We start from the raw sequence: 25608 nt of genomic DNA, 5'->3' as shown, positions 1-25608 counted from the left end.
TGAGAAGGATTCTCCACCAGGTATTTATCCTAAGGTAGATGATAAACCATTTGACAGTATTGCTCTTCAATATGAGTTTGAAAGACTGATGCTGTTTTCTTCATGATTTTCTGAATTATACATTTTCATAGGCTTTACTAGTTCTTATCATTTCACTGTAGTGACTTTGATAAAGGCATTACCCTGTTTCTCTCAATTCAGAGATGTATTTGCCAATGAAGACACCACAGAGCTGAGTGGGAAGTGCATTGTGGAGATGGCGGAAAGGTACATTACATTTACATTATACTACAGCATGTACATGGTCATGCACCGTTATACACTCAGTGGCTAGTTTATTAGGTACACCACCCCATTCACAAAAATGGTTAGCATCTACAGAGAGTTAGTCACGTGGTCGTGGCTTGCTATATAAAGAAGGCAGACAAGCATGAAGGCATTCAGTTACTGTTCGATTAAACATTAGAATGGGCAAAACTAGTGACCTGAGTAACTTTGAGCGTGGTATGATCATCAGGTCAGGCACGCTGGTCCCAGCATCTCAGGAACAGCTGGCCTCCTGGACTTTTCACGCACAACAGTGTCTAGGGTTTACTGAGAATGGTGCGACAAACCAAAAACATCCTCGGTCCTCTGCCAGGACCTAGGACCAAGGGAGACCCTCAAGTGTTTTAGTACTATATCTCTTGACACAATGATGAAAGTAATCATGGCCTCTAAACCTTCAAGCTGCATACTGGACCCTATTCCAACTAAACTACTGAAAGAGTTGCTTCCTGTGCTTGGCCCTCCTATGTTGAACATAATAAACGGCTCTCTATCCACCGGATGTGTAACAAACTCACTAAAAGCAGCAGTAATTTTTCATTTTAATTTAATTGTACCTTTATTTTACTAGGCAAGTCAGTTAAGAACAAATTCATATTTTCAATGAAAGCCTAGGAACAGTGGGTTAACTGCCTTGTTCAGGGGCAGAACGACAGATTTGTACCTTGTCAGCTCGGGGATTCGATAATAAAGCCTCTCTTGAAAAAGCCAAACCTTGACCCAGAAAATATAAAGAACTATCGGCCTATATTGAATCTCCAATTCCTCTCAAACATTTGAGAAAAAGCTGTTGCGCGGCAACTCACTGCCTTCCTGAAAACAAGCAATGTATACGAAATGCTTCAGTCTGGTTTTAGACCCCATCATAGCACTGAGACTGCACTTGTGAAGGTGGTAAATTACCTTTTAATGGCGTCAGACCGAGGCTCTGCATCTGTCCTCGTGCTCCTAGACCTTAGTGCTGCTTTTGATACCATCGATCACCACATTCTTTTGGAGAGATTGGAAACCCAAATTGGTCTACACAGACAAGTTCTGGCCTGGTTTAGATCTTATCTGTCGGAAAGATATCACCTTGTCCTCTGACAAATCAACTGTACATTTCGGTGTACCTCAAGGTTCCGTTTTAAGACCACTATTGTTTCCACTATATATTTTACCTCTTAGTGATGTCATTCGGAAACATAATGTTAACTTTCACTGCTATGGGGATGACACACAGCTGTACATTTCGATGAAACATGGTGAAGCCCCAAAATTGCCCTCGCTGGAAGCCTGTGTTTCAAACATAAGGAAGTGGATGGCTGCAAATGTTCTACTTTTAAACTCAAAACAAACAAGACAAAACAGAGATGCTTGTTCTAGGTCCCCAGAAAGAAAGAGATATTCTGTTGAATCTGACAATTAATCTTGATGGTTGTACAGTTATCTCAAATAAAACTGTGAAGGACCTCGGTGTTACTCTAGACCCTGATCTCTCTTTTGACAAACATATCAAGACTGTTTCAATGACAGCTTTTTTCCATCTATGTAACATTGCAAAAATCAGAAACTTTCTGTCCAAAAATGATGCAAAAAAAGTAATCCATGCTTTTGTCACTTCTAGGTTAGACTAGTGCAATGCTCTACTTTCCAGCTATTAGATAAGCACTAAATAAACTTCAGTTAGTGCTAAACACAGCTGCTAGAATCTTGACTAGATCCAAAACATTTGATCATATTACTCCAGTGCTAGCCTCTCTACACTGGCTTCCAGTTAAGGCAAGGGCTGATTTCAAGGTTTTACTGCTAACCTACAAAGCATTACATGGGCTTGCTCCTACCCATCTTTCCGATTTGGTCCTACCGTACATGCTAGAGGTCAACAGGTCCTGGTCCTTCTGTAGCTCAGTTGGTAGAGCATGGCGCTTGTAACGCCAGGGTAGTGGGTTCGATTCCCGGGACCACCCATACGTAGAATGTATGCACACATGACTGTAAGTCGCTTTGGATAAAAGCGTCTGCTAAATGGCATATCATATATCATATCATAACAGATTAATCGGAATGGCCGATTAATTAGGGCCGGTTTCCGATTATTCTTTTTTTATTTAATTCTTTTTTGTATACCTTTTATTTAACTAGGCAGTTAATAACACATTCTTATTTTCAATGACGGCCTAGGAACTGTGGGTTAACTGCCTTGTTCAGGGGCAGAACGACAGATTTTCACCTTGTCAGCTCAGGGGTTCCAATCTTGCAACTGCACAGTTAACTAGTCCAACGCTCCAACCATTGCACTCCAAGAGGAGCCTGCCTGTTACGCGAATGCAGTAGAAGCCAAGGTAAATTGCTAGCTAGCATTAAACTTATATTATAAAAAAACAATCAATCATAATCACTAGTTATAACTACTAATCCATTTTAGCAGGCAATTATTAACCAGGTGAAATTGTGTAATTTCTCTTGCGTTCATTGCACGCAGAGTCAGGGAATATGCAACAGTTTGGGCTGCCTGGCTCATTGCAAACTAATTTGCCAGAATTTTACCAAATTATGACATACATTGAAGGTTGTGCAATGTAACAAGAATATCTAGATTTAGGGATGCCACCAATTAGATAAAATGCCGAACGGTTCCGTATTTCACTGAAATAATAAACATTTTGTTTTCGAAATGATAGTTTCCAGATTCGATCATACTAACGACCAAAGGCTCGTATTTCTGTGTGTTATTATGTTATAATTAAGTCTGATTTGATAGAGCAGTCTGACTGAGCAGCAGCAGGCCCGTAATCATTCATTCAAACAGCACTTTTGTGCGTTTTGCCAGCAGCTCTTCGCAAGCACAGCGCTGTTTATGACTTCAAGCCTATCAGCCTAATGGCTGGTGTAACCAATGTGAAATGGCTAGCTAGTTAGCTGGGTGTGCGCTAATACTGTTTCAAACTTCACTCGCTTTTAGGTTTGGAGTAGTTATTCCCCTTGCGCTGCAAGGGCCGCGGCTTTTGTGGAGCGATGGGTAACGATGCTTCGAGTGTGGCTGTTGTTGATGTGTTCCTGGTTCGAGCCCAGGTAGGGGCGAGGAGAGGGATGGAAGCTATACTGTTACACTGGCAATACTATAGTGCCTATAAGAACATCCAATAGTCAAAAGTATATGAAATACAAATTGTATCGAGAGAAAGTCCTATAAATACTATATTAACTACAACCAAAAACCTCTTACCTTGGAATATTGAAGTCTCATGTTAAAAGGAACCACCAACTTTCATATGTTCTCATGTTCTGAGCAAGGAACTTAACCGTTAGCTTTTTTACACAGCACATATTTTACATGGCACACATTTTTACATGGCACATTTTACTTTCTTCTCCAACATTTTGTTTTTGCATTATTTAAACCAAATTGAACACGTTTCATTATTTATTTGAGGCTAAATTGATGTTATTGATGTTTTATATTAAGTTAAAATAAGTGTTAATTCAGTATTGTTTTAATTGTCATTATTACGAAGTTTAAATAAATCAGCCGATTTAATCGGTATCAGATTTTTTGGTCCTCCAATAATCGGTATCTGCATTGAAAAATCATAATCGGTCGACCTCTAGTACATACTTACACGTACGCAACTGTCACAAGATGCAGGCCTCCTAATTGTCCCTAAAGACCTCTAAGTCTTTATTGAAGACTCATCTCTTCAGTAGGTCCTATGATTGAGTGTTGTCTGGCCCAGGAGTGTGAAAGTGAACGGAAAGGCACTGGAGCAACGAACTGCCCTTGCTGTCTCTGCCTGGCCGGTTCCCCACTCCACTGGGATTCTCTGCCTCTAACCCTATTACAGGGGATGAGTTACTGGCTTACTGGTGCTCTTCCATGCCGTCCCTGGGAGGGGTGCATCACTTGAGTGGGTCGAGTCATTGACGTGATCTTCCTATCTGGGTTGGCGCCCCTTGAGTTGTGCCGTGGCGGAGATCTTTGTGGGTTATACTCAGCATGGTCTCAGGATGGTAAGTTGGTGGTTGAAGATATCTCTCTAGTGGTGTGGGGGCTGTGCTTTGGCAAAGTGTGTGGGGTTATATCTTGCCTGTTTGGCCCTGTCTGGGGGTATCGTCGGATGGCGCCAAACAGGCTGGGTTTCTGTACAGCACTTTGAGATATCAGCTGATGTAAGAAGGGCTTTATAAATACATTTGATTTTGATTTGAATCAGTGGTAGTCCTGTGGGTGAAAACAGCTAGTTGACGAGGTTGAATGAGAATGTTAAGAAACATGCAAGCTAACATGCAGGCCACAAACAGGCAAATAACAGCACAACACAACAGTATCTCGGGAATGCACAACTCATCGGGCCTTGTCACAGATGGGCTATTGCAGTAGACAACCACACCGGGTTCCCCTCCTATGAGCAAAAAACTAGAAGCGGTGGCTCCAGTGGGCACACGATCACCAACACTGGACAATTGAGTGGAAAAATGTTGCCTGTTCCAACAAATCCCGTTTCTTGTAGCATCATGCTGATAGCAGTCAGGAATTGGCATTCCCTTGTGTCAAGCGGTATAGGCTGGTGGTGGGTGTGTAATGGTGTGGGGAATGATTTCCTGGCACACATTAGGTCCCTTGATACCAATTGAGCAATGTTTCCATGCCCTGAAGAATTCAGGTTGTTCGGGAGTCAAAGGGGGTCTCGACTCAGTGCTAGATGAGTGTACCTAATAAACTGTCCAGTGAGTACTTCTGCAGTTAATTATAAAGCCTTAACAAAACAGGCTGAATATACTTTTGAAGATTTGTTTGTTTTAGATCTGGGCTCTCACCTTAACTGTTTTTTGATTTGCAGATGTTTTTCAAAGTTCAAGTTCTGTTTTGCATTCCGTCTCCAATTTGAAGATAACCTGATGTCGCTGTCAGGAAACGTGTTGACCTGGTTATGGGCTACAAGATGTTGACGTTAGTGAGATAATCTATTTGCACGCTGAACTGAAATGTACATAGGCCTATACACGAGTCTCTAACTTACTCTATTTTCAGGTCGGAGTGTGACAGACCACACCTCCTTCAAATTCCTCCTTAACCAGGTCCTATATCTTTCCTGGCTCTCCTAGGTGGTACCCGCATTTTTCCGGGTTCCTCAATTTGTTCTTACCCTCACCATGGACGCTTCTGAGACTCCTCAAAACCGTGACACATGGACTACTGCAGTGGCAGTACATTACACGGTATTCCTATACATAGAATACTAAATCATTATAATTCTGTGTTCATATTCCTATGGAGGATCTACACCGTTGTTGTTTATTGAGTATGAGTTTTACCAATTAATAAGCTTGGATGTGATTAACCTTGCCAAACTATTGCCTCAGATTTACAAAAGTTGGGAGATGCTACCACGTCTAAACACAAAATGACTGATAAAGCATACTTTATTCAAATGAGCATTGTATGAAGAGACATGCCAGCTGTGATTTTTAGCTGCACCTAAAAACACTAACCAAATGTGAATGTATTTTGTAATATTGATAGCAATACAAGTATCTACATTCCTATACCACTTAACACTAATATGTTGTGTGTAGCAGGGTAATTGTTATTGCATGAGTTTACTTTGGGCTCTTGTTGTGCACTGTCACGAACCAGCTTGAAGCTCATAACAAAAGGGAGACCATGTGGAGATAAGGAATAACAAAATATATTAACTAAGGTAACCTAAATGCAATTAACAATGGGGTGTGTGTAATTGAGTGTTTTGCATGCATAAATGTGAAATCTATGAAGGTGTCTGCATGGAGAGTCTTCCCCCAATGAATCTGGAAGAGGTCTATTTATCCTGGGACACACTCGGGCCCAGGTGTTTCCCATGTAGCTGACGACCCTCCCAACTCCTCCCACTGGTATCCTAATAAGGAAACAAGAACAAAGAGAGATGGCAGGAGTGGGAGGGTCGTCACAGCACTTATTTAAACAGTTATTTAAATGTTTTATTAATAGCCTCATCAGAGAGGAATGTGAAGCCAGATGTTTTACTCAGCCCAAAATCTGTACACGAGAAATAAGCCCATGAGGTGAGGAATTTTGGTATTTTTTTGGATATCAATGAGTGTTGAATTTGGTCAACAAAAATGGAATTGCTAATTTGCTACATGAGACTTATTTGACTAAATAGAAGTTCGGAAATTGTTAGGTTGTTATTAAATGTACTGATGTAAGTGAACGCACATTGCATTCCGGCAATTTAGGGAAAAAAACGACTTCTGAATTGTGCCTGTGGATATAACCAGAGGTTTACCTTGCGAACGATTTGTGCTGAACGACATCTTTCTCCAAAACATTATTGAACAGACTTTGAGGTATGTTTGGTGGGTGTGGTGAGGTGTGGCTTGAAGTAACGTGTTTAAAGGGCAGTGGCCATGCAGACAGCGTTCCACAACCCAACCCCTCCCCGTTTTTCAACTGGTTTAGTACAACAACGTTTCCGTTCAATTGAACGTCCCCAGAACGTAAAAACGTACTGAACGCAGCTCCACTTTAGCATGGACATTGCCATCGAGGGCTTACACACACATGTTTTATGTAGTAAACTAGGTAGGGAGTCCTATGAGTTGGAAGCAATCAGCAAATTAAGAAAATTGACTAAGCCTTGCTCAATTGCGCTGCCCATGCTGTCACAGGGACTATATTGGCACAGATACAAAGATGAGTCATCTATCTCTATGGCCTGTTGTTCACATGCGTCTCTGCCCTCTCATTGGCTATAATGGTCCCACCTGATCTCGATCCTCCCGTCTGTTTTCGATGACATGTACTTCTATTGTTAGAGTGGTCACTTGACTATCTTGTCAATATAATAGACCATCGTTGGTCTAATGGAATCTGAACGTACTCTTTCTAAACAACTAAGATAACCTTACAAACATGGCGATTGCGATTCCTATAAGTGTGTAATGAAAAGAGTTATTTTGCCGACCAGTCCCAATGACCGGCACCTCCCTCCTCCAATCCCTGTCTTTGCATAGAATGGCACACCCTCTTTACCGTCACTCAGGAGATACTGAGGGAGGGGGGGTGCTCTGAGTTCCTGGTCCTCCTAGCCTCGATTTGGCCGGACACGACACACTTTCGGATTTACAGAACAAAAGCAACAACGGACCGAGGGGGGTAGGTACAGTAAGGCAACAATTTTTATTAACAAATTATTCAATTCTAAAGGCGTATCATATCAAGTATCAGTTTGGGTCTCAACTTGAGACAGCTACAAAGTTCTAGAATTGTTTCCGAAACGAGAACCCGTTTTGAGGTTCGACGGCTAAATAAAGCATCAGGGTCAGACAAACGGTATTGTTCCCCCTTTTTTGTTCTCCAACTTCAGCCATTAACAAAAGAGAAGATTGGGATATTTTGTTTTCACTTTACCAAACTCCAGAGTGAAGGGGTGAAGTACACGATTCCGGTAAGTTTTTATTTTTTGTTATTACTGTAGCGTGTCCGTGTGAGTGCGCTTGTGCAGTCTGACCATTTTAGCGAGTACGCCACAAAGGATCAAGACATCGGAAGGGTAGGCCTATTGTCATGGCCACTACTCCAATCTGTGAGCTGTTTAACATCGTCTGCTGTCTTGATGTATGATATGAGGCCTGGTTACCTTTAGTAAAGCGATGAATATCTTTCTGTCGTCGGCAATAGAATATGTTAACGAGCTATTAGTTTGCTCGCTCCCTGGTTGGCCCAATCATTTTTGGGATATTAACGAATAACTTCCGAGAACCAGAGTTCCAACAGACCACAGCAGGATACATTGAGTACGCTAAATCACTTGAGTGATTTGGTTCTGGGTTCCGATACTAGATATTCCTGACCGTCACAGGCTCTTAAATTGGTCAACATAACTTGATCTAATTTTTCAAATATTTACTCCCAGTTTCTTTTCGTGTTAATTTGGTTATTATTATAAGCAATCGTAGGGTTTCCCAAACTCGGTCCTGGGGCCTCCCAGTGGTGTACTGGTTGTTTTTTTTGCCTTAACACTACACATCTGATTAAATAATCACCTCATCAAGCTTTGATTATTTAAATCAGCTATGTAGCACAAGGGCAAAAACTAAAACGTGCATCATTGGGAAGACCAAAGGCTGAGTTTGGGAAACCCTGTGCTGTGGTAATCATCATGTGAACTCCTAGCTGGAAGGACACAGGGTGTCCGCCATTTGTCACAGTCCTGCACCCTTATTCATTCATCATTACACACCTGATTCCGCTAACAAAGTTTCGGTATTGGTCGTCAAAGTAAGTTGAATCGGGTGTTACACTGCCAGTCTGGGACATGCACACTGCCAGTCTGGGACATGCACACTGTGGCCCGCCAGGGTAAATGGACCGCTTGAGTATGGGCACTTGGAATAAATCCCAGTTTTGTGTGTTTGTCAGGGGGAAATTACTTTAAATTTACACCTGTTGCATGTCATAGTTTGCTCTGTGAATTGGCAATGAACTTATGCTTTTGGTCAGATAAGGACAGAGGTTGCACAAATTCCTTCAAATAGCCGGTTTCAAGTTGGCCTTTTGTATAGTCAATGCCTCTGCTTCAGATGTTTTTTAATAATGCAGGTTATTATACAATACTTTCCTATATAAATGACTGTTTTATTTATGTATATATTTTATCATGTATGAATTGCCTACACATTGAATATGTCAATTGCTCAATCTCTTTTGTCTTTCCATAGGTGTTTCTGCTGTGCCTCACTGCCTCTGTCAGGGGGGGTCAAACTTGATTCTGAGGACTGACGACTTGAAGGGAAACAAGGACGACGGAACAAAGCCAGTGCTGGAAAGGGTAAGAGAAGCGCCTGTGGCAGATTTCTCACACCCCACCCTCACAACACAAAAGTCAATCACCACACTTTGGTTCCAAGGGGGAGGGGAGCACAATCTGGACAGAGGGTATACAACCAGTTTCATGGTGAGACTTTGAGAAGGGAGTGTGACTTAGAGGGGGAGGGGAAACAGCTGTCAGGTCTTTGACTTTGGGAATAGAAAGTCCTCCTAGATACTTTCATCTAGACTGACTCATATACTGCTCCTTTGACACCTTTTCCCCTAAAGCACATGACACCATTATAGTATCTAGACATTGGCAACCTCCAGTGTGATTTCTCACTGTTAATGTTATAATCAATTTATAAAGCACACAATGTATTTGATATCTTTATCATATCTCTACCAGACTGGAGTGACGGGCGGTGACCTCACCGATGGCAACACAGGTTGACCGTAACAGGAGACTAGGACTGGAGGTAAACATGAAGGAGTCATCCCAGTGTGATGTCACATGGACAGAGAATGAAGGCAAGCATGCCTCCCTGCATTTCTCCAAGACTTCACACTATCAGATCACCAATGGAAAGAGCAATCTATCCTCTGACCCCAGTGCAACAGACAGTGATGTAAGTGAGGGCAGAGATGGGGGTGTTAGTTTCAGCACCAATCATAACTCTGTGGTGTGCCTACCTTTGGTCTCCGAGGGCCTGAAGCTAGTATGGACACAGTCAGATCAGACACGTGAGCTTGACACCATCCCAGAGCTGGTCCAGGCATTCAATGTGTTCCCATACCCAACATCTCGTGAGGTGAATGCCTTGGCACGGCTCTGTGCCCTGCCTCTGGACAAAGTCAAGGTCTGGTTCATGGTGCAGAGAATCAAATATGGTATCAGCTGGGCCTCAGAGGAGATTGAGGAGACGCGTCGCAAGTTGGCCGGACCTGAGCGGACTAACGACAATGCAAATGAGAAGGAGATAAAAATGAGCAATGGGTGTGGGGCAATATCTGTGGAGGCAGAGGATGATGATCAAATTAATAATTGTCTTCACTCCTATCTGCTTCACCCAAGAAAACGAGCCAGACATGAGACCCCAGAACCCTGCAAACCAGCCGCCACTGTCCAACATTTCAGTTCCTCTCTCCCACCCCCTCAGGATTCATACTACTACCGCCCTCCTGTGGACATGCCAGCAACTACCGCAACTGATGCTTCCCTGAGCCTCTCTGAGACCTCACTTGGCTCTCCACAGCAACAACAACGCGGACGCTACAAAAAGACCAAAGCCCAACTTGCAGTCCTTCGCAGCAGCTTCCTGCGGGAAAACTGGCCCGCAGAGACTGAGCTCCGACGCCTGCAAGAGGAAACCAGCCTGAGCCGCAATGACATCCGCAAGTGGTTCAGCGACAGCCGGTACCAGCTTAGAAATGGGCGTGGACTGCTTGGAACATCCATTGTATATCCTCAGTTGACCACAGGAGAAGCAAAGAACGAGTCTCAGCAACTTCGACCTCTTCCACTCGTATCACACAGGCCTCGGGATCAAGAAAATGGTGTTGAAATGCAGGGAAGGGCTCAAGAGAAGGGAGCTCGCAGCAACGGGGTGAAAGATTCACACTTCTTCCAGAACTTTCTGTCAAACAGCTTGGAGGCATTTGGGGAGGGAGCAGTGGGAGTGGAGGCAGAGGAGGACGAGGTTGCGGAGGAAGCCTCAGTTCACACTGAAACTGTTAAGGAAGTGAACGAGGCGGTGGTGAAACAAGAAAAGCCTCTACACTTTAGGGGCAGTAAGAACCCAGAGATTAAACAACCACCATCAGCCGTTACCATCTCCACTTCCCCTCCCCCCTCACATTCTACCACCCCTTCAACTTTGACCGCTAATAAGCGTAGTTCTACTAGCACAGTGCAGAGGTCTGCTCGCTCAGCCAAAGCCTCACTGACAGCCCTGTCTCTCTCCAGTCCTTCCTCATCTCCTCTTCTTACACCCGCTGGCCGACCACGGAAGACCAAGGAACAACTGGACATACTAAAGGAGCACTTCTTGCGTTGCCAGTGGCCTAAGAGTGAGGACTACACCCAGCTGGTAGAGCTCACAGGCTTGCCTCGTGCAGACGTCAGCCAGTGGTTTGGGGATACGCGCTATGCTGTTAAAAATGGTCAGCTACGTTGGGTGCAGGGGGTCCGTGAGCAATTCCGAGAGCAATTCCTGGCTGAACTAGCCACACAGCAAAATGGCAGTGGTGGAAACGGTTCCAGTGGAACTCCTCGGGTTACGGGTAGCCGCAAACGAAAGTCTCAAGTGAATGGCGCAACAGCACCAACATCCACTGCAGATTCCTCGGACATCAATCCGCTGGAGGTTTACCATCGCTCGACAGGGGTTCTTCATGAGAAAGACCTAGATGCCCTTTGCAAAAAGTCACGAATGAGCTACCAGCAGGTGCGGGACTGGTTTGCATCTCAGGAGAGCAAGGCATTTGACCCAGAGGCCAATGTTACTGATTGAGATGAGGAACTTGTGGAATGGTAGGAGTTGGAAAATAGCAGTTTTTTTTTTTGAGGACAAGACTAATCATGTTTTACCCAGAATTTCTCCTAAATTTGACAAACTTTTCATATTGAATTACTTTGCTTTAATGTGAGCGGGTGTGACTCTTAAATGCTTAGTATCAGCACAGATTTTGCGACTGTGCTGAATTATTGCTGCACCCCCCCCCATAAGTTTAGACTTTAAATCCTGATGGTGCTGCCTACTGTAGACAGGACAGTACATAGTACACTGGTTCAACCCCCCCCCTCACCTATTTTGTTTGTGCTGTATCATTTGTAGTCCAGTATTGTAGCAACATATTAACTGGATAAAAAGTATGTATTGGTTGGAGCTCCTTAGGTACTGTAGTTTAGTTCTGTATTTTACAGAAGTGAAACTGCACTGGGAAAACCTAAACATATAATAATCACTTAATGTAGAAATCATTCCTTTACAACCTACATGTCCTTTTTACAACAACAAACTGGACATCCACACGTAATACTTCTGAATAGACAGGTTGCACTTTAATTTTTGAGCCCTAACATTTTAGCTGTGATAATGTTTATTAAATGCATTCCTTTTCAGAAAAATTGAATTCTTATTAAAATTGTTATGCAGTTTGCACTGACCTGCAATGTTCTAAAGTGAAGTTCAATGTCCACGAAGACTACAAGTTCAAACCATATTTTGGATAAACTGAAGAACTGCACTCTTTGGTCTGGTATAATCCTGTATTTTTCACTCTGCTCACCTGTCTCAATTTCTGTTTACCTGTGAAGGGCTGCAATACAGGCTTATTTTATCGTTGGGTTTTCAGTTGATTTCACCTAGTCCATGCCCCAGATTAGTGGGGACAGTATTCTTCCTATATTGAGCATTTGTGTGAGATGATTGAGGGGCAAAAGAAGTCACTGGAATTGTGTAATCCAACCAAATTCAGTTCAGCAGAGAAGGGATTGAAGCATAATAGATTGTCTTCGTCTATTTTAATCCAAAGCAATAAAGTGTTTTGTGCAGGCCATTTTCTATGCCTGAGGAAAATTACTTGTTACAGTCATCCAGGTATACCAGTAAAAGTATTTTAATCAACATTAAGCAACATTTTCTACAGTGTAAATGTTTTTTCTATTAGCTATGAGAATATTACAAAGGAAGTACAAGAATGCTGAAGGAGAAATGTTTGTCGGAACACTTCTCAGTTGCCAATCCCTTTAATTGTAGTTGTAAACAGTTTTTCAATGTTTTACTTAACTGGACACATGGCACTAATTTCAAAAGTCAGATTCTCCCGTACTTTTGTATATTTTATATCTAGTAGTTGTGAAAGTAACACTCCAAATCCAAAAGTGGTCCCTGAAAATTGCGTACTACGTCACATATGTGCACCACCTCATTGCTCTCTACTGTTTCCCCTGAGTTGTTGGGCCCGTCCTGCAACCTCATTGGATAATGCTGGGCAGGCCTCTTGCTAGCTTCCACTCAATGCAAGGGCTAGAACTCAAATTGTTAAGAGGCTGGCCCACGTGGGGTGAAATGTAGGGGAAATGGTGCTGCACAGTTTCAAGAAAAGTATTTTCAAACTAGGGATTTTGTGGCTAATTGAATTGAAGACAGTAATTCTGCTCATAGATTATGCATATATGAACTACACTTTGACACATCCCAAAGCGGGAGGTTTAAACATATATATATACTTTGTTTGCCAAAGTACCGGAGCATGTCTTTTTAATGTTGTATTATGTTCAATTTAACATTTGCACAACTACATCACTCGAAACAAGTAAAAAAAACATTTAAAAAAACATTGTGTGTGTTAACTGCTTCCCTGCACTTTCTGAAATCAGGGTCAGCTGTTCATCAGATTCTGCAGAAAAAAAGAACTATGCCAAAATGCTTAAGGACACATACTGAAATCAAAGTTGGGTCTTTGCCATTTCAACTCCAGTCACTTTAGGAGCTACTTAATTTAAAACCTAAATTTAACTGGATCTCAATTTTGTCACTGGAATTTAAATGAATTCAGTATGAAACAATAACCTACCAGTTTACTGGCCATTTCTGAAAGGCCTTGGGGAGTGCAGTGATGACCCAGTCAAGAACTGGAAAATGTTTGGAGTCAGATTCTCAGACCTGAGAATTGGGGAGAGAGGTTTGCTCATTTAGCTTTACACTAAACTACTTTGACGACGACAGTCCCAGGAACTGTACTTTTGTAGTATAAAGAGACCGATCTAGATTCAACTCTCTGAGATATGTCTCCCACACAACTCTTCTGCAAAGGATTCAGGTAGGGCAGTTGTGCTTCATAGATCTGAGGTGAGGACAATCCTCCATTTGCGTATTAATTATAATGAACAAAAATATTCCAACATGCAACAATTTCAAAGATTTTACTGAGTGACTGATTTCCTTACATGAACTGTAAATTTTAAATGAATTCATTCGGCCTTAATCTATGGATTTCACATACCTCGGAATACTGATATGCATCTGTTGGTCACAGATACTTAAAAAAATAAATAAGGTAGGTGCATGGATCAGAAAACAATGGGCCTCAGGATCTTGTTGCGGTACAGTTACCCGGGATTCATCCGCAAAGAGCACATTTTTCCAGTGTGCCAGTAGCGATCGAAAGTGAGTTTTGACCACAAGTCAATTTCGACGCCAAACTGCAGTCAGGTCGACACGTTGGTGAGGACGACGAGCACCCAGATGAGCTTCCCAAGTCGGTTTCTGACAGTTTGTGTAGAAGTTCTTCTGTTGTGCAAACCCAGTTTCATCAGCTGTTCGGGTGGCTGGTTTCAGACGATCCAGCAGGTGAAGAAGCCGGATGTGGAGGTCCTTGGCTGGCGTGGTTACATGTGGTCTGTGGTTGTAATACCAGTTGGAAGTACTGTCAAATTCTCTAAAATGATGACGGAGGCAGCTTATGGCAGAGAAATGTTCATTCAATTATCTGGCAACAGCTCTGGTGGACAATCCTGCAGTCAGCATGGCACAACTTCAGACGTCTGTGGCATTGTGTGACAAAACTGCACATTTTAGAATGGCCTTTTTTTTGGTCCCTGGCACAAGGTCCCACCTGTTTAATGATCATGCTGTTTTACCAGCTTCTTGATATGCCACACCTGTCAGGTGGATGGATTATCTTAGCAAAGGAGAAATGCTCACTAACAGGGATGTAAACAAATTTGAGAGAAAAGCTTTTTGTGGGTATGAACATTTCTTTTCATGTTGCTTTTATATTTTTGTTCAGTGTAATTGACACTCAACCAATTATCAGTTTCTGGCAGACTTTTATCCAAATGAGAATCTCCCACACTACATGTACCTGTAAGAATTACCTTAATACCAGTAGATAGCATTTTTGCTGTTAGCCAAATTGCTAATTAAAGGCTTAAAATATGAACACATTTGTGAATCATTGCATTAACCAAGAGTGCAACATTATGGTTCAGATGAGAAGCTCCTGTATAGTTTGATGTGCGTTCCTTATTTTGCTTGTCTATATACTATGGTATTTACGGTACGCTAACAGGTGCACACACATGCATGAAGCAAGAACGTGGCTCTGGTCACAGAACATCCAAAGGATGAAGTAAGGATAGTGAAAACAGAAAAGTAGCAAATCTGATGTTGAAGAGCAATCTTACTACAACATTACTAATGTAAATCCACCCTTACCACTACTTTCAACGATGCACCATGGAAATGGAAATCAACTGATATGCATCAATTCTTACCGGGTGGGAGTGTTAATAATGGTGGGAGTCCCTATGAGAAGAGAGAGAGAAAAAAAAATCAGTCCCACATTAGACAGTTTAATGTTCAAAGTGATTTACAGAAAAATAGTTGTGTTGCTTGAATGAACTACCATGGTATGCTAAGACAATTCTATGCCAATCTGTAACCATCTGTTTGTGGATTGTTGATATGTTTGTGACATCTTTCAAATAATGTTTGGAATGAAAATGTGCCAATGATTATTTTTTTCATGACATTAAGTTAATCTGTTGTGTGCCACTCACTGAAGCCACCACGCTCGTGCAGAGAGCCAAGGCTGGAGATTGATGTGGCAGAACCAGGCGGAGTCTGAGAGCGGGAGCAGGAGAGAAACAGAGACCATAAGAAAATACACTTACTGGAGGAGGGTTTCTCAGTCTGCTACAGTTAAGACAGAGAAGGGACATGAAAACTGCTTTAGCAAAGAAGGAATGAAAACTCACTGCGAGGGTGAGCCTAGGGTTTCTATCTCTGAATCTCTCCTGGGTTTCAGCAAAGCCTTGGTGGCTGAAACAGTTATTGACAGGTGAAAATATCTCTGAATTTAATCAATTGAGAGAATATAGGACATTGTGTTTGAAAGACTGCTGTTAGACAGTCAGTGTGATGTGTGTATGCATACATACTTGTCTGTGCAACCACATTCATATATCTCCTACCTAACAGGACGTGAGCGAGGGGTGACTGTAAGTGTAAAGACAGATAAGGAAAGTTACACACCATTGCTCATCTGAGGTTTAAAATGGATTGGAATTTCTCCTATTGGGGATTCATTTAAATTGTATCACCTTGCTAAGATCTCTGAAATGCCTCTGACCACAACCCATCAACATTCATCTTTACCTGGGGAGGTAACAGCCACTGGGAGAGACATCCTTTGGGCACTGCTAGGGGAAACAGATCAGTTGTCAGTCAATGCTTTGAACTAATGAGATAATGACAACATATTGAAAATATATTTCTCAGGTGTGATAAATATTTGAGACTTATACCCATTTGTTTGAAATTGTCCAGGTGATGCCTGTGAAAAAAAGAGGAAAGTCTAAAATGAGTATTGTGACAGCAATAGCGTACTTGATTAATCAAAGTCAAAAGACAGTCTTTACTAATGCTCAAAGACATTTGATGCTAAACACACTGAAAATCATACCCTCCTCTGAGAGAGAGGTTTCTTCAACTCGGCATTCTCTCTTTTCAGCTCTAAAACTTGCCTGCATAAAGGTTATGCGAGAGAAAGAAATGTCACTGAAATTGACTGAAGTAAGACAGAAGAATAATAGTAACATACTATCAGTTGTTGTTACTGAACCTGTAACACTGATCTGTGACATCCTTCAGTCTCCTCTCCAGCTCCATAGATTTGTTCTTGAAGTAGACAATGACCCTTTCCTTCTGCCTTCGCTGGAATAGAGCAATCTGACAGGCAGATATATCATTGTTCAAATAGGTATTGCGCTGGTAGGCCCATAATAAACATGTGTTTAACTTTAATTTTTACACTGCTTTTACACCGCAACTTTTATTTCAAATACACCTAACACAAAATGTAAAACAGAGTTGAACCTGTGCTATGTGCTCCAGACGAGACTGAATGAGCTTAACAGGGTCTTTGAAGAACACCTGCTCCTGAGGCTTCATCTTCCAATATAGGAAGAGTGATGTAGGGAAAAGAAAGTGTTATAAGTATGTAGAGATGAGGGACACTTGATTTACTGGGTAGGCTACATGTTGCTGTTGATGAATCAGTGACAGTCATTGAATTGAACAAATAAAACCAACCTGGTCTGAGATGGCCAGGTAATTGCAGCTGGCTCCACACACAGTGCAATGTTCTGAGGGGGAAAAAAAGGCAACATTTCGAGACAACACAACAGTATGAAATAAGAACAGATCTGGGACCATAGGATGGGTGTGGGCGGGGGACAGGGAAATGACAACAGTCGTACTTTTATTAGGGTTGATGCAGCCTTCACAGCAGATGTGACCACAGCTGGAGACAGCAAAGTTCTGCCCCTCTCTTCGGAAGCAGCTGTTACAGTGGAACCAGTCCATCCTAATGCCTTGTTCTTGACTAGCTCTTGAATCTTGACACAAAACCGTGGAAAGGTTAGAATTCAGGATGACTGGATTCCATGATGATAACGTTAACTAGTTATGTTCACGCATTTTAACCAGGTTTATTGTCTCAAGTTTGCGTATCAATTGGACTTTTGTGTCGCTAGCAAACTAGCCAGCTAGCTAACATTAGATATGATCAATGACTGGTTTGAAACCTAGTCTGAATAGCCAGTAATGCTAGCTTAGCAGCTAACGTTACCTAGCAAACCAGCTAGCTAGCATAAGGTTGTAAAGTGATACAGGGGAGAGAAAACACGTCAGACACAATCAAATATGACTCATTTCAATGTTGTTGACTACCTTAGTTTTGAAATGTTGACCATCAACCGAAGATGAGGAGCTGAAAAGTCTGCTTTATTTTATATTTTTACTGTAGCAACTAGTCCTGTTCTCCTGCACTGCAGGGTGTTGGTACCGTTGAATGCGCGCGCGTCGTTGATTGGTCGAGTCCTCCATAGCGCGCTAAATTAGTAGACGTTTGGATGGTTGCCTAATTTCATCCCTTCACATGATACGGTAACCGTACAGAGAAATCTCAGTGAACAAAATGTCCTGGACTCCCGCTAAAATATGTATTTGATGATAACTATATGGTTTATAAAATATTAAAAGTGTATTCCATTGTCAATATTGTATGACAAGACTGAGCAAAAACAGGTGCGCAACAGATGTACTTGTCACAACAGTATCAATACCCTGGTCATTGTTTGCTCAATTTCCCCTTGAATTTCCAAAATATCCAAGTTTAACCAGGAAAAATTACTAAACTAAGAACAGTGGCTAATCATTAATCCTGTTGTTAGTCTTTCACATTGTGTAGGCCTGCACAGCGCATTGGTAAAGTATTTTAGCCTTATTCTAAAATGGATTCAATAGTTTTTTCCCCCTAGTCAATCTGCACACACTACCCCATAATAACAAAGCAAAAACAGGTTTTTAGAAAATGTTGCAAATGTATATATATTTTTTAAAGTACAAATTACATTTACATAAGTATTCAGACCATTTACTCAGTACTTTGTTGAAGCACCTTTGGCAGCGATTACAGCCTCAAGTTTTTTGGGGTATGACACTAATCTTGGCACACTTGTATTTGGGGAGTTTCTCCCATTCTTCTCTGCAGATCCTCTCAAACTCTCTGCAGATCCTCTCAAAACCGAGACTCAACAGCCTCGGTTTTTCGGATGACTGCCTTGCCTGGTTCACCAATTACTTTGCAGACAGAGTTCAGTGTGTCAAATCAGAGGGCATGCTGTCCGGTCCTCTGGCAGTCTCTATGGGGGTGCCACAGGGTTCAATTCTCGGGCCGACTCTTTTCTCTGTATATATCAATGATGTTGCTCTTGCTGCGGGCGATTCCCTGATCCACCTCTACGCAGACGACACCATTCTATATACTTTCGGCCCGTCATTGGACACTGTGCTATCCAACCTCCAAACGAGCTTCAATGCCATACAGCACTCCTTCCGTGGCCTCCAACTGCTCTTAAACGCGAGTAAAACCAAATGCATGCTTTTCAACCGATCGCTGCCTGCACCCGCATGCCCGACTAGCATCACTACCCTGGATGGTTCCAACCTTGAATACGTGGACATCTATAAGTACCTAGGTGTATGGCTAGACTGCAAACTCTCCTTCCAGACTCACATCAAACATCTCCAATCAAAAATCAAATCCAGAGTCGGCTTTCTATTCCGCAACAAAGCCTCCTTCACTCACGCTGCCAAGCTTACCCTAGTAAAACTGACTATCCTACCGATCCTCGACTTCGGCGATGTCATCTACAAAATGGCTTCCAACACTCTACTCAGCAAACTGGATGCAGTCTATCACAGTGCCATCCGTTTTGTCACTAAAGCACCTTATACCACCCACCACTGCGACTTGTATGCTCTAGTCGGCTGGCCCTCACTACATATTCGTCGCCAGACCCACTGGCTCCAGGTCATCTACAAGTCCATGCTAGGTAAAGCTCCGCCTTATCTCAGTTCACTGGTCACGATGGCAACACCCATCCGTAGCACGCGCTCCAGCAGGTGTATCTCACTGATCATCCCTAAAGCCAACACCTCATTTGGCCGCCTTTCGTTCCAGTACTCTGCTGCCTGTGACTGGAACGAATTGCAAAAATCGCTGAAGTTGGAGACTTTTATCTCCCTCTCCAACTTCAAACATCAGCTATCCGAGCAGCTAACCGATCGCTGCAGCTGTACATAGTCTATAGGTAAATAGCTCACCCTTTTTCACCTACCTCATTCCCATACTGTTTTTATACTGTTTTTATTTATTTACTTTTCTGCTCTTTTGCACACCAATATCTCTACCTGTACATGCCCATCTGATCATTTATCACTCCAGTGTTAATCTGCAAAATTGTATTATTCGCCTACCTCCTCATGCCTTTTGCACACATTGTATATAGACTGCCCATTTTTTTCTACTGTGTTATTGACTTGCTAATTGTTTACTCCATGTGTAACTCTGTGTTGTCTGTTCACACTGCTATGCTTTATCTTGGCCAGGTCGCAGTTGCAAATGAGAACTTGTTCTCAACTAGCCTACCTGGTTAAATAAAGGTGAAATAAAAAAAAATAAAAAAAAAAAGGTTGGATGGGGAGCATATTTTCAGACCTATTTTCAGGTCTCTCCAGAGATGTTAAATCGAGTTCAGGTCCGGGCTCTGTCTGGGCCACTCAAGGACATTCAGTGACTTGTCCCTAAGCCACTCCCGTGTTGTGTTGTCTTGGCTGTGTGCTTAGGGTCATTGTCCTGTTGGAAGGTGAACCTTCATCCTAATCTGAGGTGCTGAGCGCTCTGGAGCAGGTTTACGTCAAGGATCTCTCTGTACTTTGCTCCATTCATCTTTCCCTCAATCCTGCATAGTCTCCCAGTCCCTGCCGCTGAAAAACATCCCCACAGCATGATGCTGCCACCACCATGCTCCACCTTAGGGATGGTATTGGCCAGGTGATGAGCGGTGCCTGGTTTCCTCCAGATGTGACGCTTGGCATTCAGGGCAAAGAGTCCAATCTTTGTTTCATCAGACCAGAGAATCTTGTTTTCTCTTGGTCTGAGAGTCATTTAGGTGCCTTTTGGGAAACTACAAGCACACTGTCATGTGCCTTTTACTGAGGATTGGCTTTCGTCTGGCCAGTCTACCATAAATGCCTGATTGGTGGAGTGCTGCAGAGATGGTTGTCCTTCTGGAAGGTTCTCCCATCTCCACAGAGGAACAATGGGGCTCTGTTAGAGTGACCATCAGCTTCCTGATCGCCTCCCTGACCAAGGCCCTTCTCCCCCAATTGCTCAGTTTGGCCAGCTGTAGAAAGGGTCTTAGTGGTTCCAAACTGCCTCCATTTCAGAATGATGGAGGCCACTGTGTTCTTAGGGACCTACAATTATGCAGACATTTTTTGCTAGCCTTCCCCAGATCTGTGCCTCGACACAATCCTGTCTCAGAGCTCTACGGAGAATTCCTTTGAAAAAGTGAAGGGGTCTGAATACTTTCCGAATACACTGTATAAAGGAATGCTATGACTCAAAAGGTTAAGGGAGGAAGTTAGGTAGCTGTGGAAAAAGTACCCAATTGTCCTACTTGAGTAAAAGATACCTTAATAGAAAATGACTCAAGTAAAATTGAAAGTCACCTGGTAAAATACAACTTGAGTAAAAGTATAAAAGTATTTGGTTTTAAAATATACTTGAGTATCAAAGTAAATTTAATTGCAACAATATACTTAAGTATCAAAAGTAAAAGTACAAATCATTTCAAATTACTATATTATGCAATCCAAATGGCACAAGTTTTTTATTTTAACGGATAGTCAAGGGCACACACCAACACTCAGACATAATTTACAAATTAAGCATTTGTGTTCAGTGAGTCCACCAGATTAGAGGCAGTAGGGACGACCAGGGATGTTTTCTTCAAAATGTTCCTGTCCTGTTAAGCTTTCAAAATGTAACCGGTATTTTCCTTAGTAATGTAGTGAAGTAAAAGTAGTCAAAAATATAAATAGTAAAGTACAGACACGCTGAAAAACTACTTTAGTACTTTAAAGTATTTTTACTGAAGTACTTTACACCACTGAGGTTAGGTATAGGCCTACTATAGTATGGAGACCACCGTAGTTCTGTTGGTACTGTGCTGCCGTCTGTCAGTGGCAGACAAAGTTAATGATATCACCTGGCAGCAGCCCATGCCTGACATCTGGAATGAGCTGAGACAGATGAGATGTTGGTAGAGCAAATTGTTGAACTGAAATACACCAAGATTGAATTTGCTGAAGTGAAAGTCAGCCTAAAAACCGGGTGGCAGACCTAATCAGACAGAATGAAGGTAGGGGATCTCGCAGCTGCTGAGCTACATGCCTACACACTGCATTACAACTAAATAGCCTTTGTGTGATATTGATTGGTTTTGCTTACGTGTTTAAGCACAAGATGTTGAACTGAAAGCCATTGAGGTCAGACTACAGGCAAGTGAACACCTAGCGGAAGAACTGGAGAGCAAATGAAGGTAAAATATTTTGTGGATAATAGGCAGAATTTCCAGCACACCCAAAACCGATTAGTGAAGGTGCAGGAGGCAAAATGCAAAACGCCTCAGAACACTTCCAGTAAGATCCTAAATTAATTAATAGTAGCTGAACTTTCAGGTAGTAAACAATCAGAACAATAGTGGGGAAAGACATTGTTTCTTCCGTTGTTGCGCTATTGCTCTTTTTGAAAGCATGGGTACCTTATACAAAATCATTTTTTTCTAGTATTTGTAGTGGAAATATTCATCTAGTATTTGTATTTCTGATTGTGTGAGTGGATTTTTTGGGTACTTCAGATTACCACAGGTGTCAAATTATTTCTGTCCCACTGTAGAGATATGCTCTGCAGAGCAACTGACTGAAAGCTCAGCTATTATTAAAATAAACATTCATCTGACTGAAAGTGAGACTTGTTTTTCAAAATAGTGTAATGGAGTGACTTGGCTCCGGCTTCCAGTGACTGGTTAGTGATCTGTAACAAATACCTCAGTTCATAAAAGGTTGCCTTCTCTGCTAGGTCAATATAGGCCCCGACAATCAGGACATTACCTTGACCTACAGAAACAGCAATGCTTACAGACTCATCTTCATTTTTGTACCATTGTAATAACCAAGACAACGGCACTCAATTATTTCACAAATACAGGCATTTTCAGACAGTGAAGGTACTGCAGAGTCAATAGCGGCGGTTATGAGGCACATATCTACGCTGTCGTAGAAACAGCATCTATGAATATCAAAACGCTGGCGACTAAAGACAATGCAGTGGTGCTACAACTGGAGAGAGAATTGCGCGAGCCTTGAAACAAGTAATCTGGTTTGAGATCATGAAGACAAGTCTAGCACAATCCATGGATTTCTGATCTCCTTTTAAGCATAGTTGAACTATACAAGCGCGCTTGGTTTAATAAAAGGCTTCAACCCATTTACTTGCATCACATCAGCACAATGACCTGCTTGCAAAATAAAGTTTAAACTCATGGCACAGTCAAGTTTAATGTGCTTGACCTTAGGTTCTTGTTAGATAACAAGTGAGAATAAAACCAAGAAAAAGCGACACATTATCTCAAATCACATCAACGGCAGCCATTCCAGAGTAAGGACATGCACGGTAGATGGCTGCCCATCTCCCAGGAAACCCAGCTGTACTCAGGGTCACACCTGAAACAAACACAAGTACAGTTCAGCTAATATGTCAATGAAACAGAATATACAAAAATGAACTTTGACATGATCATTTGGGGTGTAACAAAACCAGGTTCACATTACAGGCCAGTGAATTGTCAGTGGTTATAAGTGGTCCAAGGACAGCATTTTGAGTTGACCTAAAAAAAATAGAGTTTAAGCATTGAAAAGGGTGGCTGGACATGCCCCCCCCCCCGACATCCCATTCTAGTGCCCTGGGACGATAAGTAAATTCATCTTTCTGCACCCCACTCAAGTCATGCAAAACCTGATGCTACTCCCCTTCTGGGACTTGCAGCTGAAGTCACAGCAGCTACAGAGGTTACTATGGGAGGGGTCATCAAGGAGGTCTCAACTGATTTTTTAAAAATTAAGTCAAGATTTGAATGGCACTGTTTCTCTCCAAATTAGATACTTTGGGCAAGTTGAGGTCCCTCCTTTCAGTAAAAGTAGTTCAACTGAATAGGCGTATACAATATTTTTTACCCATGCCCTTGCACATAATGGCAGGCCTTCCTGCTGGTATCAAGGCTGCTGGGGTTCCAGGGCAAACATTTGCAGTGTATATAGACCTGAGAAGAGATTAGGGATCAGTGCTCATATTCATCAGTGTCAAAATGTAAGTCACATAAGTTTACCACTGCAACGGTAAACTTGAAGGCTTGCAGAGAGACGGATTTCAGAAATGTCTTGTCTTGGTTCAAATTGAGTTTGAAGTCATGCTATCCACCAGACATGTCAAATGGTTTGCCATCAATCAGGAATGGTTCGCCACATGAATCCACATCGCACAAAAGCACCAGTCACATCTTGCTGTATAACCCATTTGTAAAACTCCTTGGCGAAGAGGAACACGGAGCCCACCGGATGCAGCTCTGGTGTTGGTCGCCACACAGCAAGGGCTGATGGTCCTTCTGCTCCACTGTTGCCAAGATGTGGATGAATGCACCAAGGAGGTATTCCCTAGACAGATATGATCCAGAGAAGTCATCTGCAGGATACACATCATATGGGCAGGCTTGCATCTGTTAACGTCAAGCTTACTAGTAGTCTCAAAAACCTATCCGTCATAAGTCTCATGTGGTAGACCACATCTCCTTCACCATTTGTATGAAACAGCACTAGGTCAAGTATGGGAGGTGCTCAATCTAAAGTACAAAGGAAATATATTAAACATGAAGCTGACCGTGCAAGTTCAGGGTTGGAATAGTTCTCCAGCATTAGCATACATGATACAACAGAACAATTATTATATTCCTTAGGGGTACACAAAACAGCCACATCTCACCTGTCATAGACAAACAACTGGGTAAGACTGAAAGTCAGAGTTCAGGTGAGCTTTGGGAGTAGACATAGGTCAGCTCATTCAAGTACATCAGTGTGTCCCCAGTAGTGAGGAAGGAGAGAGTTAAACAACCCTAAAGTCTTACCAAATACACATGGGTACATTTGCTAAAGCCTACCATCCTCCTGAAGGTGGTAATTTAGTGCCACATGGAACATATCCCTCCAGTGTCTCTGCTGGGGAGGCTAACAACTTCCCAGACAGGAGTGAGGGATCGATCTGTGACCTGGCTGCCCTGCATCTCAGAGTGACTGAATCAGGGCTTCTGCCATATCTGGTAGGATAATTGTTGAAAATATTTTTTACAAACTAACATCTGCTGCTTTTTGGTCTAGTACAGTTCAAATTTAAAATGCAATAGGACTGCATAAAAGACAATGATACAAATTACCTTCTTGTGCCACAATGGCAGAAACAGCTATGCAAAGGAGAGCCACACTGCAGCAAAATAAAGCCATCATGATTGAACGCCGAGGTTCAGTTGGGATGCCTATAATAATTGTCAGCAAGCAATCATGTTAACCACTGCCATCTGTGTGTTTTACAATATTAAAAACCTCCAGCTGCAGGCAATCAATCACTGATCTGGAAATCATTAGTATGAACTCATTCCAGTCTTGCAATTAATGATCAGATGCTTATGCTGTGTTTGTAACCAAGTGAGAGTTATTAATTTACCAGTTGTGAAGTCGTAAATACTAGTTGGATCCATTCCAGTGTTTTGAACTCATTGAGAAACGCAGATTGGCTAAACGGCCAACAAGCTGAACAAACAAACTGAAAGTACAGCAATCATGCTTGTAAACAAGTTATAGTGTTCAAAAACCATATTAGATTGCTTTTTATAAATGTTTTGTTGCATTTAACTGAAGAAAATCCAATTGAGAATTTTCATGGTAGATGACAAAGGTCAGCCTGTGGGAGCTCAGGATGAACGACAATTCACCCACTGGTTTCTATACAGCACATTGGACCAA

At 42.2% G+C, this 25608-nt stretch overlaps 2 protein-coding genes and 1 long non-coding RNA gene across 10 annotated transcripts; 1 reads left to right on the top strand and 2 right to left on the bottom strand.

Annotated features, from left to right (window-relative positions):
- Positions 1-5712: 5712 nt before the first annotated feature.
- LOC118373553 (RING finger protein 212B-like) lies at positions 5713-17997 on the bottom strand. Of its 6 annotated transcripts, none has more exons than XM_035759717.2 (14): positions 17860-17997; positions 17388-17525; positions 17221-17273; positions 17005-17079; positions 16751-16857; positions 16592-16652; positions 16434-16462; positions 16285-16328; positions 16101-16125; positions 15885-15948; positions 15687-15750; positions 15402-15432; positions 13700-13788; positions 6056-6203 (listed from the first exon to the last, which is right to left on the bottom strand). In XM_035759717.2, exons 2-13 carry the CDS (start codon positions 17491-17493, stop codon positions 13704-13706), a joined length of 744 nt encoding a protein of 247 aa, XP_035615610.1. In that variant the 5' UTR covers positions 17494-17525; positions 17860-17997; the 3' UTR covers positions 6056-6203; positions 13700-13703. The 6 variants fall into 6 exon arrangements, with proteins under 6 accessions (XP_035615607.1, XP_035615608.1, XP_035615610.1 ...); XM_035759719.2 differs by lacking the exon at positions 6056-6203 and adding an exon at positions 12890-13538; XM_035759720.2 differs by lacking the exon at positions 6056-6203 and adding an exon at positions 12890-13522.
- Positions 6260-12465, top strand: LOC118373552 (zinc fingers and homeoboxes protein 1-like). Of its 3 annotated transcripts, XM_035759711.2 has the most exons (4): positions 7413-7462; positions 7674-7754; positions 9028-9137; positions 9528-12465. In XM_035759711.2, the coding sequence occupies exon 4, from the start codon at positions 9556-9558 to the stop codon at positions 11629-11631; it is 2076 nt and encodes a 691-aa protein (XP_035615604.1). In that variant the 5' UTR covers positions 7413-7462; positions 7674-7754; positions 9028-9137; positions 9528-9555; the 3' UTR covers positions 11632-12465. The 3 variants fall into 3 exon arrangements, with proteins under 3 accessions (XP_035615605.1, XP_035615604.1, XP_035615606.1); XM_035759712.2 differs by lacking the exons at positions 7413-7462; positions 7674-7754 and adding an exon at positions 6260-6369; XM_035759713.2 differs by lacking the exon at positions 7674-7754 and having other exon boundaries at positions 7444-7462.
- A 4929-nt stretch (positions 17998-22926) lies between the features above and the next one.
- Positions 22927-25159, bottom strand: LOC118373555 (uncharacterized). Its single transcript, XR_004823442.1, has 3 exons — positions 25023-25159; positions 23773-23858; positions 22927-23262 (listed from the first exon to the last, which is right to left on the bottom strand). It is a non-coding gene; the product is annotated as an uncharacterized LOC118373555 (long non-coding RNA).
- Between the last annotated feature and the right edge of the window lie 449 nt (positions 25160-25608).

Source organism: Oncorhynchus keta, chromosome 23 (assembly GCF_023373465.1).
Source record: "Oncorhynchus keta strain PuntledgeMale-10-30-2019 chromosome 23, Oket_V2, whole genome shotgun sequence".
In the NCBI taxonomy this organism is placed as follows: domain Eukaryota; kingdom Metazoa; phylum Chordata; class Actinopteri; order Salmoniformes; family Salmonidae; genus Oncorhynchus; species Oncorhynchus keta.
Note: the sequence above shows the minus strand (reverse complement) of the source record. Positions and strands in the feature narration are given on the sequence as shown.

Coding starts and splice junctions, on each gene's coding strand:
- LOC118373553 (XM_035759714.1), bottom strand. CDS start 17,493: ATGGACTGGTTCCACTGTAACAGCTGCTTCCGAAGAGAGGGGCAGAAC. Junction 16,463..16,591: donor AACCTCTCTCTCAGAGGAGG/GTATGATTTTCA, acceptor TTTTTTTCACAG/GCATCACCTGGACAATTTCA. Junction 15,949..16,100: donor CCTCGCTCACGTCCTGTTAG/GTAGGAGATATA, acceptor TAACTGTTTCAG/CCACCAAGGCTTTGCTGAAA.
- LOC118373552 (XM_035759712.2), top strand. CDS start 9,556: ATGGCAACACAGGTTGACCGTAACAGGAGACTAGGACTGGAGGTAAAC.